Consider the following 17,133-nt stretch of genomic DNA (forward strand, 5'->3'; position numbering starts at 1 on the left):
CTTGCTGTGCCTAGCATTGACTGACCATGACTGACCATGGCCAGAAGAAAGCTAAACTAAAATTAAAATAAAATTACACACACATTCATTTTACCAAACGCGATGAGGTGCGGTAGCTTTACAGGAACATTGTTAGTGAAAACAATTAGGAAAGGAAATGATACAGGGATGAAATGGTTTTAAAATGCTGTGCACATATCAAGGACGTCGTCAAGGGCGGCGTCAAGGGCGGTGTCGAGGACGACGGCGAGGATGACATCAAGGATGTGGGGTCATGTCAGCTTCAGCTACCGGCGCTTTCACAAACGGAGCTTGCACAACTGGCGCTTACGTGACCTTGCCCTTCAGCCACGTTCAAGGTCACGGTATGTGACCTTGAACGTGGTTGGGCCTATAAGGCAACCGCTTTAATAACAAAAGCAAATTGTTTGCAAGACGAACCTGGTTCCCCCAGCAGTACTGCTGGAAATGGATCCAGACGATGACACAGACGGAATGCCGATGGTGACATTGGTGTCCTCCGGTGATACCACAAGCTGCGGCAGACGGCTGCGGTCCGGAGCGACAAATGACGTCTGAAACAATAGAGCCCGCCATAATGTCTTCAGTTCGGAAAAGAAGCAGACTTTGAAACGGGAACACATGCTTTCAAGCATTACGCACCGAACAAAAGACTTTCGTCACTCTAAATTCCCTATAATTTCATGGCACCAAGGGCACTATTTACAGTGAAACACCACTAGAACAATCTGATGAAAAAACTTCGCAAAATTCTTTGGCAAAAGCCTATTGTGCCCAAGACATCCACTTGAGTGAACTTTCAATAACTTTTTCCTGAGGTCCCTCAAAGCTTTCTCAAGTAGTATTTCTTATACATACTGCAAGCTCAAATGAGGTCACAGTATGTATTAGGGATGGGCGAATATTCGGTTATTACGAATAGCCAACCGAATTCTGTTCTATTCGGCATTCACTTCGATTTGAATTCAAGTATTCGACAAAATTGAATTATTCAACAATATTGAATTATTTGACAATATAGTTCAACCTTTCTAAATACAGTCAAACCCGACTATATCAAACCCGTTTACATCGAATTATTCCTTATATCGAACAATTTTGGTGCACAGTAATGTTATAGTGATAATATATAGCAAAAACAACGGTTGCATCGAACAAAAATAGCAGCCGCTACCTATATATCGAACTGCCAAGAGCGCCGTTTTGCTCTGCAAGCTGGCTTTCCCCCAATGCGGGCGGCCGCATTGGGGTAAAACCAGCTTTCAAAACACGCTGGCTTTTTTTTTTTTTTTTTTCCGGGCGGCTACATTGATTGCTTAGAAGAAAAGAAGATATATCTTTTGCGGAGAGAGCGGAGAGAGGGTGCTCCGTGCTCCCTCTCCCCGTTCCGTCCGCAAAAAAGAATATTATTGGGGAATTGTAGTAGACCGTTCCCGCTGCCTGCAGAGCACCCGGATAGCGCTCCGTACAAGATATTGAAGTGTGCAGATAAGACTGGCGGCGCGCATGCGCAGCTGCGGCGTTTTCTTGACGGATACCGTAGTGGAGAAGAAAAACAGTCTAATACAATTCCCTATTTTTTCTTCCAAATTGACGCAACCGCCCAAAAAAAAAAAAGCCAGCTTGCTTTGTTAGTTGGCTTCCCCCAATGCAGCCACCTTTTTTAGGGGTAAGCCAACTTGCAGAGAAAAACGGCGCTCTGCAGGAGGAGGTGCTCCCGCTAGACGTGCTCCGTGCTCTCGGCATAGTTTGGCACTAATGCACGAATGTAGAAGGCAGCGGTTTCAGCATTTTGGAGTCCGTCGATAGCGTAGAAAAATATTGTTATCGCGGATGCAATGAAGAAAAAGCAGCAGAAGATGCAAGACTACTTCATTGTGTAATATTTCAGCAAAAAGTGGATTTTTGAGAGTCAAATTCATTAAAACTTTTATACTGAATTACCCGCTATATCGAACTGGTAGACTTTTTTTGCGAGTTCGATATAACCAGGTTTCAGTTATTCTGGCTTGAATTTACGGCCAGGTGGCGCAAGCTTCCAACCGTTTTGACCCTTTCGTGCTACCGAACTCTATACACTTGAAATAAACAATTACAGTATATCTAATACCAAATAAAGGCAAATATAAAACTATAGTTTAAACATATCTCGCGGTATTCTTTCCTTGTACTACCGTATTTGCACGAATATAACGCGACCACGAATATAACGCGAGGGCAGTTTTTGATGCCCCCAAAAAGAAAAAAAAATATTATTACTATTATAACGCGAACCAATGCCGCGTCAATTTCTCGCACTCGGTGGCATAGCAGAAGTGAAAAGTCAATGGAAATAGAAGAAATATCAGTTTATGTTCTGACTGCACTCATCCTCACTGCTCAGGTCCTTCTGTTTACAATCCACTTGGCGACTACGCAGGTATGCAGCAGCACGGCACCTGCTTGTCTGGTAGTTCTTTTTCCTTCCGTGGGAGCTCCTCGGCAGCCCACAATCCAAACAAGGCGCGGAAGCAGAAGCACCAACACACAAACACCAGACCACTCTGAAGCAGAAACTAAACAATGCGCAGGCAGAGAAAAGACAGCTGAACCCGATACACGATCGCACTTCTTGTTCTGGTCCCTCTTCGTCGCTCTTCGTAAACAAATGCCTCGTGTTGCACGATTGCGTAAACGCGGTCGGTGGTCTTGGCTTGGCTTGGCTCGACTCGACTCGACTCGAATTTCCGGTGCCCGCATTCCCGCATGGGGCGCGCGCGTGCGGCGTGCGCGCGTTGTAAAAATACAAAAGCGATAAAAATGCTTTTTTATGTTTTCTATTCGCCCCTTCACGTGGCCCAATGGCTAGAAAATGCCCCTCCACACCCCCACTTCTTTTTCCATTGGATCTTTTGCATTGAGCTGGAGGGATGACTTTCTCCTCTGGCTTTCTCCAGACTCGCGCGCCTCGTGGCTGAACTCGATTCCGAATATAACGCGAGGTGCGTTTTGGAGCACGTAATTTCGAAAAAAAACTCGCGTTATATTCGTGCAAATACGGTATTCAAACTATTCGATCAGAAATTGTTCGACCAAAATCACTATTCGCTTCGAATTCGATTCGGACCCAAAATCCTCTATTCGCCCTCGCATAGTATGTACAAACAAAAATAGATAAGCCAAGAAAAGATGCCGGGGACACATGGCATCACTTTCAAGAAAAGTGGAAGGCAAAGGGGTTTCCTGTTGCAATTTTGGTGCCTGGTGCGACACGAGGCATTGTGAGCACATTCGCTAAGCAAGGCACGTGCAAGTTCGCATGTGCAGTGGTCGGCGCTGCTGGTGCTCCCACGGGAATGAAGAATCCTATCTTGTGTGCTGACAAGCACGGCTGGTCTTGATTCCTTTGGGAGCAACAAAGTGCTTGACACCAGGAGCGCATCTTTGACTGATGTGTTTCCCGTTCTATCCCCGCGATGCATCAAAAGTGCCATGCTGTTGGATGTCGCAATTCCGGCACTTGGTCGAAGCTATAGCAAACATTAAGGAGTATTCACATGGGGGACGCTTTTCGGAGAGGGACATGCGTGACGTTAGTGATTGCGAAACCAGTGGAACTCCCTCCCCAAATTCAGCATTCACACAAATGGCGGGGAGTCGAGAGGGATGTCAGTGTTATCAGACGCATCTAGCAGTTGCTTCCTCGACAACAGGGCTCTGTGCACGCTGACAAGAATACATAAATGGAGGTGTACATCTAACGGCAATATGCGGTTATGACAGCAGCGCTGTTAGATACAAAAGACGACGAACTGCTTCCTGCTAAAAAGAATATGCTTCTTGAATGGGAACATGCCAAACAAAGAAGAATTAAGCCTGTTCTCGGTAGTTTGCGGCAATCTGTCCCATGTATTCCCGAGCTTCGCGGTTCACCTTTTTACCATAAAAACTTTTAAGAAAATCGCTTAGAACTTTTGAATAAGATAACAGCTTGTTCCGAGACTTCTGTATCTGGTTCAAAATGCCAGTGCCACATCTGGCTAAAAACTGAGCAATCGACAACATATAGTTTATTTTTACCATTAAAAAAATACACAAATTGTTTTTGGGGGGCACCCCGTGCAACGTTTACCAACTGGCCTCATTTGTCATCTTAGTAAGTCAGCATTGAGAAGCGCCACCGACCTGCGAGCTGCGACGGGAGGGACCGCCGCTGGCCGGCTGCGAGCCGCCTGCCGTCAAGGTGGATGCACGGACGGGCCGGAAGCAGCCCTCGGCATTCTCGTCCTGCCCCTCGAGCGAGGCCGAGGAGGCCAGCGGGCCCGCGCTGGTGAACTTGGGGAAGAGCTCCCGCTGGCTCGTGAGCAAGATGTAGAAGCCCAGTGCCAGCACCCCGTGCTCCACAAAGGCGGGAGAGGTGTCGTGGATGGTCAGGATGCCCACAAAGAAGTTGTCCGTCTGCTGAACGTCGTTGGCGTCCCGGTAGCTCACCTTCTTGTTCGAGATCTCCACCAGTGCGTACTCCGTGTCCTGCAGTGGTTTTGTCCTCGAAGGTCTCAAACAGGGGAACAGCCCAGTAAATTGTAAAAACTTGCACGTCAGTAATCCCACAAAAAAGGATGAGAAACAAGCTAGGATTGTACAGTGCATACTCCGTGTCCTGCAGTGGTTTTGTCCTCGAAGGTCTCAAACAGGGGAACAGCCCGGTAAATTGTAAAAACTTGCACGTCAGTATTCCCACAAAAAGGATGAGAAACAAGCTAGGATTGTACACACTGTATTTACTCGCATAGTGAACGCACTTCCCACAACGAGTACCAAATAATATTTGGACTTTTTGTTTTCCCCTCGCGTAATGAACGCATTTTCTATTTTCGGCTCGAACTGCGTCCAACTCAGGTGGCCACCGAGCCCACCGAGCCAATTTTCTTTAGCGGCCCGGCCAAGTCAGGCCGAGCCAAGCATAGCAATACACGCTTTCGTAATGGCTGCGAGTGCGTAGTTGCGGAAGTGATCAACAGTAACCGAGCGGCCCGCACACCTAACGAAGCTGGGGTCGAAGAATTGGCCAGCCCCGGACATTCTTCGCCTATCGGATGCATTGATGTCAACAAACACGCCGTCGTCTGTGGTCTGCTTTTGGATAGTGAAATCGTAAAAGTGGTTAGGCCCACGAATGGTCGCGTTGCTCTCCGTGCTGAATGAGCTTCATGGGGCGCTTTTCTTTTGGCAAAGGGCACGCCGAAAGCGCCCTAAGAAGGTTCGCAATTTATAAAGCATGGTTACTGTGGCGAGCAACCGACCAGCCGTGGGTGCGCCTCCATCAGTGGAGACGTGCCACAGTATCTGCCATGTCCTATTGGCACCTAATACGACATTTGCACGATGTGCATAAATGCAAAACTTTTACTCCGCGTAATGAACGCACTCCCCATAACGTCTCAATTTTTCATGAAAAAAAAGTGAGTTCATTATGCGATTATATATGGTACTTTGTTTACCCAATCGAAACAATATTATCCTTAAATGATTAAGATCTTCGGTGACAATTGCAGAATCAGGAAACATTTTGGACTCTAGTAGGTCCTTCGTCAGTCCAGCTAAAGAACTCAAATAACCCACAAATAAACAGTGTGGTGGAAGCTACGTGCTTGTTCGACCAGACGTACATCTGTCTTTTGGAACATTATCACACTCCCGCCTATGCCCGTGTGCAGAAAGCAGGCTCGGGTGGCGAAAGCAAGGCGGTTGATTGGTCTGGTGACTGCGTAGCTCCCTACGAACTGTCATATTAGGAGTGAACAAAGTATGGGGGTATTCACCATCTCCATAGCAGAGTGCGTAACTGCTCGGCACGTGCCGACGGCCGACTTCCACGGTGCTTTTGCAACGTGCATTCCAGACTATCGAGATTGCCGGTTTCGGCAACCTATGAGAGTGAGCTCGTTCTGAGCATGGCCAATGAACAGTGCACTCAAATGTGCTGTCCAGTGAATACCACCTATTGTACAACTGACTGAAAACCAATGTTCCATCCTTGGGTTTTACTGCTCAAACCTTACACGGACAAACCAGAAAGAGCCACTTATTTCGAGGCCGAAAGAGGTACCTTTCCTAAATTGTGGTGAAGAGTTACAAAGAAACCTTGAGCAGCTTAATTGAAGCCTCACAGTGCTTCAAGTCGTGTAGTACTCGACTCAGTTTATTGGGACTACTCTTTTATTCAAATGCAACACAGTTCCGGTACACCATGTTGTTCCCATCACCAGCATTAGGCAACACTGATTTTAACTTATGACCTAACTCATACCTTAATGTTGTAAAAGAATTAATTTTGATACTACTGCACTGCTATGTATTCTAATAAAATATGGAACCACGTAAAAAAAGATGCTAAACTATTCGAACAGATTTACCTATACACTGTGCTGTCAAACTTACAATTCGAGCAGCATAATGGAGCAGCACAGGCTCTACAAATTAGAATTTCCCGCAATTGCAGCACACAAAAGAATGGCAACAAAAAACTCCCCAAGAGCTCACCAGATCCGTGCTGTCGTCACACACGACGGGCACCATGCGAATCACCTTCATCCCGTACAGCTTGTTGTGGCCAATGATGTAGTTGTACAGCTGGTTCGGGGCCACGTTCAGACTGGGAATCACTACCGATCCTGTGCCATACCGAGGAAAAAGAAACGGAACACACGTCTCAACTAAACGTGCAGCTGCACGAGAATGGGACTATGGAAGGATGTGCGGAAGTGGGGTCGCTTTAAAAGTCTGTGGAAACTATGCTCCGCTTCACCTTACCCAACTGAACCAATAAATGAGAGCCAAGAGTGCGTCGTCATGGTGCTCGTCGACTTTGTGCGTCTGCCATCGCTGATGAAATCAATCCCGCACAGTGAAAGCGCCACGAGCCTGCGCTTTCCTGTGCACGATTGGTTTAACGGTGCTTGCAAATCGACAAAGAAAACAAGCGCTGAGACAATGCACTTTTTGTGCTGCCTTATTGGCTCACTCGGATCGTAATGTCGGTTGCGGTCGAACTGAAAGTGAAACGAAGTATAACGAGATGCCAACAGTGGTACATGTATGGACACTGCCAAAACAACAAGCGCAAAATATTTTCTCCAGTGCCCGCACATTCGGTGCATTTACTCTAGCAGCCAGCTAAATAAAGACTGGCGTGATGTCCCGCTCGTGCCCGCATTGGGTTCTTCTGCTATTCCGTCCAATACCTACAAACAGCGAAGTGTTTTCGTGACGAAAATGTGAGACTTCGAATCACCACCCCTACGGACTCACCAAACCAAGCGGCGAGCAACTTGATCAAAAAGCATCCCTTCGCGTGCGAGAGCGGAGGCGTCAAAAAATGAGGTGTCTCTCCACGCATTAGAAAAGAGGCATGAAAAGGTAAGAGGAAGCGAAGACGTGTTTGACAAAGTTCTGTCACAGCAGAATCTCCTGGGTGGGTAGCAAACTTCTTGAATATGAGCCCTTCGTTCACTGTAGGACATCTGGTGGTTCCTCACTGACAAAAGCAACATACTCTTTTTAAATAATTCAACTCTCTTCTCGAAGACTAAGTCGTCGTTTGCAAGGGACCAGTGGATTTCCGAAAGCCGTAAAAAAGGCAAGGCAGTCATTGCTAAAACTAAGAGACGACGCTAGAATCTATTGCTGCACCCTTGGTGCAAAAAAGATGGCAAACTTGCTCGCTACGATTGGCAGATACAATGCATAGACACAAAGGCAAAGCAAAGTCAAGTCTGAGTGTTTTCCCTGCCAAACAAACGAAGGGTGTCTGGCATGCCCCGGCAGAGGACCGAGGACTAGTTTCAACCACTTGAGGACCTTTAAACGTTGAACCGAAATATTGGTAACACGGTGCCTTCTCTGCAACGAGCCCGCGTCAGATTGCAAGCACCCCGGGCGGGGTTTAAACCCACCAAACGGGGATCTGTAGGCCAGCGTTCTGCCTCGGAGCCGCCGATGTGGCTCGTAATCAAGGGCACCTTTGCATCTACCCATTTTATCCTCTAATCACGGCTTGTCGCCGAGACGTCGGTGTACCTCCGAGCAAAAAGCAGGCACACCTGCTGGCCGTATCATGGTGCCCGGAACACATCTCGACAGGTGTGTTTAACGTCTTATCTAGCCTACGCATCGAAAGCGGTCCCCAAGCGGCAAAAAACGGCATCACGAAAGCTGAAGTGTCACATTGTCGGAAGTCGCAATCCCGGTATTAGTTGAACATAGATGCTCTGGAAAAAAAAGCATGCGAGAATGCGGGTGTCGCCGAGGTCAAGGCGTCCCAACTCCTGGCTGCCGAAGCTTTCCTGGATTGTCGAGTCGCAGTGCGACATGCAGCGGGACGGGCGTCTGCCGCGTCCACCACCGCCGTGACGACGCGAGGGTTGCGAAAGGCGACCGCATGACACTTAGCTGATGTCGTATGTAAGCGAGGGACCACTTGCACTAGCCAGAGACGCACTTCGGGCACCGTAGCTGTACCGGTACGCCGAAAGTGAGGCGGCGCCTCGGACTCACCGGCGTGGATGAGGTTGCGGGCGTAGTTGGGCGACTTCTGGTAGTACTTGACGAAGTCGTCCAGGAAGCTGGTCAGGTGGTAGCCGTGCTTGAAGAGCAGCTGCTGCCCCGACACGTACGAGTGGATTGTGCGCAGGTGGTAGTCGTACGTGAACGAGTGCATGTGCATGTTCACCCGGATCTTGTCCATGTCCTCGATGAACTCGGAGGTCACCTGCATTCGCGCTCCGTGTGTGACCCTTCGGCTCGCTTGGCTTCACCAACGCGGTTCTGAGCAGTGCATAGTGTGGAGCAGAATCTAAACTCCGTGTCACCAGTTATGTGCAGTGCAGGCGAAGGCAGAGCCAGGCGAAGGGAGAAAGGGCAAGCATAGGAAAGCGGGATGGGAGAGGAGGGAAATGGAGGGCAAAGAAAGAAAGGAAAAGCACTAGGTGTTTGAGAAGAGAGGAGGTTTCTTTCCTTCTTTACAGCCTTTCTAGTGCTTGCCCTTTCTCCCCTCGCCTGGCATTGCCTTCGCCTGTAGTGCACACAACTAGTGACATGGAGTATAGTACTTTGAATTTTAACAACTGATATCTCAAATTGTAACGACGGGAAACAAATTTCTAATTGCAATGTGCCAGCTGATGCGAATATTTAAAAAGTTATTGAGGGGATTTTAAAAGGGCACCCAAGTGGATTTTTGAGATTGTCTATTTCTGGTGGTAACTCAAATCTACGGGCTCTAAACATCCTAAAAACCCCAAAATTACATTCCTGGGCGGCCGATTTCACTAATAAAAATCTAATCAAAGAGTGTGACACGCCCAAGTTTCTGCGCCTCGGAGCGGACACTGGGAGGCGCCGTCAGATGGTGTTTTCAAACAATAATTGCCGTAGCACGTCTCCTACACCCGAAGATTTGACGGTTTTTGTCAAAATATAATGCAAACGTGCCTAAAAGAGCAATATTAGTAACGTATGAAATCTCCACGCAATTACCTATTTTCATTAGCCAAATATTATTATGGGGGTGGTGGGGACCCAGAGATACCCCCCTCCCCCCCAAAAGAAAATAGTGCCCGTGTATTTTGATTAGAGTGAATTTGATAGAACATCTTGCCATCTAGAACCGGCCATTTTTATTGACGATCAAACCAAGCTCCTACAAAAAGCAATTGAGTGCCCCTTTAAGTAATGAACTCACCAATTAAAACTTTACGCTCTCCACCTGACGTCAGCCGAGGTGGAACTGATCCCGAAGGAATCAGTTCTCTATTTCCAGTGTCCTTTTTCTCAAAAATTTATTTGCAGCCTTAGAAAAAGCATTCCATATATATTTTCTAATCTTTTACGCACTATTCTTTCACCGTGGCATTGAAACAATTCTGACAACGTTAGAAGTGACCATTTGTCACGGATAGTGCGTATACTTGGCCTCGCAACTACTGTGATACCTTTAGTCTGGTTAGATGCATATCAGATGTGTTCCAAGGCCACACGATAGATGGTGCCAGTATCGTTGAAAACGATCACAAGCAGACACAATGCATTTGGTCAAGCGCAAATGCAAACGCCTTTAGAGCCTATCCAAACGCCAAGCACATGCCACCCTACACAGCTTTACTATGCTATGTTCGTCCCCAAGCTGAGAGTGCGGTGAAAGCTACACGCTCATTAAACCGGTCATTCATATACCGGAAAAGCCCACATATAATATAAAGATTTCCCCCACCCCTCCCCGAGCTTAGTCCGCTAAATTCCGGGTACCGGAAAAAGGTAAGTTCCCCCGATTCTGATCTGGACCCGACAAGGTTTGTGAATGAACAATGAGATCCATCTTGCCGTAAACAATGAGCTGCTGCAGGCAAAGGCTATGTACCACGGTTTTCCCAGGTCACACTGTACGCAAAAGAACTCTTCTTTTTTTTTTTTTGTTGGGTCTCAGATTGCATTTTGTATCACGTGCAAGTTTGCATAATACATGAGTTTTTACGGTACCGTTTGACACATGATCATGCCCCCCACCCATACCTGCACGCAGAGAGCGTGGTGAAGTGACAAAAGGGAAACGGCTGATTGGCCCGGCGGCAGCTTAACTCTCACTGCAGTGTCCGCTTAGGGGCGAACAAAACATAGCCTGTCTCCGGCGACGCAAACAGTGTCAACGATTAGGGGAAAAACAGCACTATATAAGACAAGAAAAATGAGAAGAATCATACACGACCCGCTAATCGTGCACAACTGCTACCGACTAGCTCAACTCTCAACCTCGCAAATAGTGTCGTCCCCTCACCTGGGACATGTAGAGCGAGGTGCCTCCGGGAAGCAGGCGCTGGCGCTCCACGAGGAAGAGGTTGCACGCGACGTAGGGGTCCCAGAACCCTACCTCGAAGAAGTACAGCCCTCCCAGGTGCCACTGGAATAGGCAGTGCTGGGGCAGCACCCCCAACGAGAGCGCGTTCGCACCCACGCTTGACTTCTTCCGCAACGGGCAGCCGAGAGCGTCCGACTCGCGGCGCCGCATTGACACCATGCTGCGAGCGGAGGTGAGAAAGAGGGGAGGGATCAGTGGCCGAGCGTATTAGCACGCCGTACCTCGGAGCACGTGGAGCGGAAGCTCAGAATGCAGAGTCCAGGGAGCCTGGGTTCAAACCCCACCCCTGCCCGTTTCGATCTGGGTGAGCATTGTACTGGTCTGCGGTCGTGCATCACTACTGCGTGACGCATGTTAAGGGGAGATGCGGGTCGAGAAATAGACGTTTTGGCTCAAATTTTTGATTTTTGTTTTTTAATGTTTTTGCCATCTGTATGTCTTCTAGTTTCATATAAAAAAAGAACTGCTGAAAAATTCGGCCTAGAAGTTACAAAAAAGCGAACTTGAGTGCCTTACCGCGACTCACAAAAATCGGAAAGTTCGTCATTTTCGAGCTCGCGTTCCTCCTAACGTCCGCGTCGGCCATTGTTGCCGTCGCTTCGACGAGGAGGAGTCAGCCTCCTTCTTTCCGTTGACTCCTTCCACAGTTTCGTACTTGAAGTAGAAATAAAATAATAAAACATTTCCTCGCGTCCCGATGAGGCCCTAGGTAGCGCTTTAAAACCACGTGACGTAAATGCGGCACTCCTATTGGCTAACGCGCTGACAGACCATGCAGTGAAGACAGCGCATCTTTTCCGCTCGCTTCACGTCGCACATTGTCTGAAAGGAGAACTACGTTTTCTGTTCGCCTATCGAGAGTTTCTCATGATGAATGGCATCGAGAAACGCAACTTTCGACTCCGGAAGAGCCGGTCACTGCGGCCGTTCAAGGGAAAGCGCAAGCAAACGCACAAAAGTGCGAGGAATGCGACGGACCCACCCGTGGACCTACCACTCCAGCAGAATGGCGACGCGCCTTCGAGCTCTTCGAGCGAAGCGCGTGCCGGGCAACGGAGCGCATCGGAACTCATCAGCGACGTGTTGGACTTCGTGAGTGCTTCGGAAAAGAAGCTGATGACATTTTGCGATAATGAAACCGTTGACAAGGGAAGTGGCGGAAACGCCGTTATCTGCGAAAGTGAAACTCTGACGCAACTTGTGAGCGGCGCGACGTGCGGGACATGTGGGAAGTGCGAACTCGCCGTTGTGGAAGTTGAGAACAAACGCAAGGGTCTTGCATCTTTGCTGGAGCTCAAGTGTACAAACGTTGCGTGCCCTTCCGAAGTTCTTTCGGCTGCGTATACATCGCAGCGTGCGACCGCCGCTGGTCGTGAAATGAGCGACCCGGAACAGTGCAGTGGAAGCGCCCGCGACAGCTTTGCGCTCAACGTGAAAGCAGTGCTCGCAGCGCGCGCGATTGGCATCGGTCACGACCAGCTGGTTAGATTTTGCGGCATCCTTGGTCTCCCAAAACCGCTTCATCATAAGACGTTCTACAACATCTCGAAAAAAGTCCACGCCGCTGCCACCAAAGCCGTTTCCGACAACCTTGCAGAAGCGAGGCGAGCAACTGCGTCTGAAGCGGGTCAGAGCGACATCGCCGTGATGTTTGACGGGACGTGGCAGAAACGGGGACATAAGAGCCACAATGGAGTTGGCACTGCCATTTCTGTGGACACAGGCCTCTGCCTGGATTTCGAGGTACTGTCTAACTACTGCCACGGTTGCAACAGGCACCAGATCCTCAATGAGCAAGAGGAAGAAGTGTGGCAGGCATTTCATTCTCCGGTGTGCGAGAAGAACGTAAACTGCTCGTCACATGCAATGGAAACCACAGCAGCTCTACGCATCTGGCGTAGGACAGAGGCATACAACACAAAGGTGCAGTTTACGACATTCCTCAGCGACGGGGACAGCAAGGCGTGTGCGGCAGTGTCAAAAGCAGAGGTGTATGGGTCCACCGCGGTGACGAAGGAGGACTGCACGAATCATGTCGCCAAACGTCTTGGAACAGCACTGAGGAAACTAAAGACTCCTCTACCACGTGGGAAGAAGCTTGGCGACAAGACCATTCAACAGCTGCAGCGGTACTACCAAATTACCATCACCAGCAACCGAGGGAGTGTGCGAGGCATGTACTGTGCAATCTGGGCTTCGTATTTTCACTCATGCTCGACTGACGGAGCCAGAAGCAGCCACAAGTTCTGCCCTGACGGGGAGGAGTCCTGGTGCAAGCATAAGCGGGCACTAGCTCTGCAAGCACCGGCTCCGGCCCACACACTCCTCCTCACCAAAGCACAAGGGAAGGCAGTGCTTCCCATCTACAAACGATTGACGGACATCAAGCTCCTTGCTCGCTGTCTGCAGGGGAAGACACAGAATGCCGCGGAGTCTTTGAACAGCAAGATTTGGATGTTGTACCCCAAGACCCGCTTTGTTGCACGGACTGCGGTGGAGACCGCCACTACCATTGCTGTGCTATGGTTCAATCGGGGCCACTCCAGCTTCGAGCAAGTTCTGGAAGAGCTGGGAGTCCTCCCTTCCAAGCAGCTGGTCCATCTGAGCGGTGCGGCTGACCAGAAGAGGATAACCAGCATGTCTGCAAAGCTGACCGCTGAGGCCAGGTCTCATCGACGCCGTCAGGTGAAGCGTGCCCGTGCGGAGGACTCTAACCGCAAAGACCGTGAGGGCTCTACCTATGCTGCAGGAGAGTTTTAGTCTGGGGGTCTAGAAATAGACATTTGGGACTATATCATCTTGAAGTTTCATGTGGTTTGATTGACACATTTGGTATCTGGCAAAAAAATAAACTTTGAAATGCTTTTTTCTCAAATAGGTGTTTTTGCCTGTTTCCGGAGTTTGTGCACACAATATTTTCCCCTTGTAGTTGTCAAATCGCAATGAAATTTTACACAGCTACTTCTGAGAGTGCACAGAGTGTGCAAACCTTGTTAGTTACAAGATAAGTACTACCTCTTTTTTTTAGAAAATACTAAACAAAAAGTGAAATTTTCAAAATACTGACACAAAAAGTTTTTATTTTTATATAAAAAAATATTTTAGGTATTGCTGATTCAAATAGATATTCACAGTCTGTAGTTATTGGGGAACCATCCTGGCTATTTAGGTTGCCCTATCTTTGTAATTAGTATGAAAAATTGTGTGCACAAGACGGGTGCTTTTTATGCATATTATGCAGCACAGATATTGAACTAGAGCAGCTATCACCAAACAAATTACATAATTGAAAAGAGGAGCTCAATTTCTACTAGCTGTGCAAATTTCAGCCCCCTAACCCCAATATAAAGAAAAAGTATTCCCGAGGAGCATCTTCCCTTAAAGTTCACAGGCTAGCAGTTGTACTGCACTAGCTAACTTTCTCATCTACAGGGCAAACCAGTGTCGCCATACCTCAGAGGCAGGCCAACCTTACACTGTCTAAACACGAATGTTTATTATGGTCTAGGGAAGAAAGACCGGGATTCCATTTGTCCGCCAATAATACTGCGTGCGTGGCAAAGTTGGCAGTGAAGCTTTAGGGTTCGAGCCCTGCAGAGCTAGCTCTTTCTTCTACCAATCGTTACTCTTCTGATAAGTTACAGTTCATTCTCAAAACAACACGTTTTTTCTGATTCGTATGCCGGAACGCGTATAGATGCCCGCTTTTGGTCACGACGTCACCGCTTTGTCTTTACGTGTTCCAGCACCAGTATTTGGAGTTCAAATATCTCAACTTTTACGTGTCCCGTATTGTGATGTACCTGTATTGTACTGTACACATCCACATTGAGGGAGTGACCAAACACGAAGCGCGTTTCCTTCCCGCCGCTGATCGTCTCCGACATTGCAACGCCAGCAACACTGGCCACTACCCAAAATGCTCCTCGAGCTATCGATTATCACGAGCCCAAATCGAGTGCCCACGCAATGCTTGGGTCCAATCTATAAGCCCCATTCACAGTACCACTATGGGCAGTACTTTACCACCCAGCCACTTCAACAAGTTAGCAAAGGAGAGATTGAATGAAAACGCTCGCTTTTGCCCTTGAAATTACATCGCAAGAAAAGAGTTTGTTGGCCAGTGGCGTTGCGTGCGAGTAACCTTGAGTCGCACTAGTGCCAGTAAGCTTGTGTAAAGTGAAGAACATTCCAATCGAATATTGTTGCCTCGCCCTTTAACCCCTTCAGTTTTTTTTTTGTTGTTTGTTTTCTTTCTAGACATTTCCTAGTGGTTGATTTTTGTCCACGTACATGTCCAGGTTGGGAAGCTGCCCAGGTTAAGAAGCATTGAATGGAAATATTGAAGGAGGCAAATGCTATCACCTTTCTTCCATTTGGTTTTATTTTGGTGCATCCGGTTTCGTGATATTCCGGCGGTCCCAGATTCCGAACTTTAGGTACTTCACAGAGCTTTTCCATCGACTGATGAGCTCTCATCCCCTATATTTCCTTTTCTTTCGAGAAGCATTAAAAGTCCGAACTGGAGGAGCTGGCGCTCCGGACACGCTAAGCGACCATCTCGCACGTATCACGTGTGCCGAACTATAAATAGCTGCAGTGGAGCAAAACACCGTACAAATATAACGTTTATAGCTCGTTAAAAACGTAACAAACACCGGCACCTCCCCGGAGGGCACACAGTTTTGCGTTTAGGCGCAAACTCTGGAACATGTATGGCGACGACCGTCAAAGGGTTAAATATTAATTTAAACTCATCCGTCCGTCCGTCATTTTCATTCGTGACGTTCCGGTAGAGGCGCGGGGTTCCGAATACATGCGCTCCGGGCCGGACCTCACCTGGACTTGCGGGAGGCCGCGTGCCGGGTCTGGATCGCCATGAAGCCGAGGTTCTGCAGGTACTGGATGTACTCCTGGATGTAATGGCCGCAGACCGTCATGTGCCAAGTCTCCTCGTTGGTGCTCCGCCGGTGTTTGGGCGACCCCTGGCCCCCAGACGCCGGCGTGGTGCTCGGCGCGCCGCTTGAGCGGCGGGCCCGAGCACCCCCGCGTCCTGCCGCCCCGCCCGCTCCGACATCTCCGACGCCCTTCTGGCTTCCGCCCGAGCTGTGCCGCATGCGCTGCAAAGACGGAAGTAGGTTCGTGTTTGAATGATTGAATGACACATTTGTTTTTCCACGACAGGTTCATTTTATAGATGCACAACACATTCATTTCGTAGATGCATAAAGCGTTCGTAGGTGTGCGGCACATTCGTAAACACACTAAACGTTCGTAGACCTATGACCACAGTCCCAGACCGATTTTTCGGATGCCGAAAATTCGGACTTGCTCGTTATCGCGGACATCAATGAGGATCCGTGACTTACCCAATTCAAACAGTATGTATTAACAACCAATCTTTCAAATAGATTACAGTCCAAAAGTTCTATTTTTTAGACTAAAAAAATAGCTACAAGTGGCAACCGCTGAGGCTGCCATCTTGGATTTTTTGCTGGCTTGACCGTGGCTTGGCTTGATATTCCAGACAGATTGGATAGGTTTGACAGCACTACTTTAGTGCCGCCGAACAAGCTGCTAGACGTGCATGCTATGTATTTTGTTCTTGCAGCGCATCATCACCATCGTCTTGGTTTCTTACTTTGGTTAATTTTCCATCTCCAACCAACTTTTTGCTCTGTTTTTGTGTAAGTCACCTTCTGTGAAGTGTGGACTGCGCCGTTGACAGCTTCTAAACCTTGCACCTAAGTGTCTCACGGTTTCGTCGTTTTGCCTCGTGTCAGTGCATGCTTTGGACCTCATGGCCTCCTCTTGCACCTCCGGCGGGTGAGGACATGATGTTGACACAAATGCAAGCGGACATGATCGCCAGCAAGCGTAACATGACGCGAGGTACTCTTAGGACACTTTCCTAAGCCAGCCTAGGCCCAATAAAGCCAAGTTTTGTAATCTCAAGATTTTTCGGACAGCCTTATTATTCGGATGCTTCTTCAGGCCCCCCCACGAAGTCCGAAAATTCGGTTGGCGACTGTAGTCTGTAGACACACGTGTTTCTAAGCACACTAGTTTCAGAACGTAGAACAAACAGGGCATTCGAAGACGCGAATCTTGAAATCTGTTCTCCTCCGAGACTCGAGTTTTCTCTCTACTCGCTGCCCAAAAGCTAACGCCGGACGCCGCCCTTCAGCGGCGGCGCACAAACGACACCAACAATGCCGCAA

At 48.5% G+C, this 17,133-nt stretch overlaps 1 protein-coding gene across 1 annotated transcript; it reads left to right on the forward strand.

Moving 5' to 3' along the window:
- The first annotated feature begins 12,763 nt into the window (after positions 1–12,763).
- On the forward strand, positions 12,764–13,672 carry LOC121045565. Its single transcript, XM_040498509.2, has one exon. The coding sequence runs from the start codon at positions 12,779–12,781 to the stop codon at positions 13,670–13,672; it is 894 nt and encodes a 297-aa protein (XP_040354443.1). The 5' UTR covers positions 12,764–12,778.
- The last annotated feature ends 3,461 nt before the right edge of the window (positions 13,673–17,133 follow it).

This window comes from Ixodes scapularis, unplaced genomic scaffold, assembly GCF_016920785.2.
Source record: "Ixodes scapularis isolate PalLabHiFi unplaced genomic scaffold, ASM1692078v2 PGA_scaffold12__126_contigs__length_90152505, whole genome shotgun sequence".
Lineage (NCBI taxonomy): Eukaryota > Metazoa > Arthropoda > Arachnida > Ixodida > Ixodidae > Ixodes > Ixodes scapularis.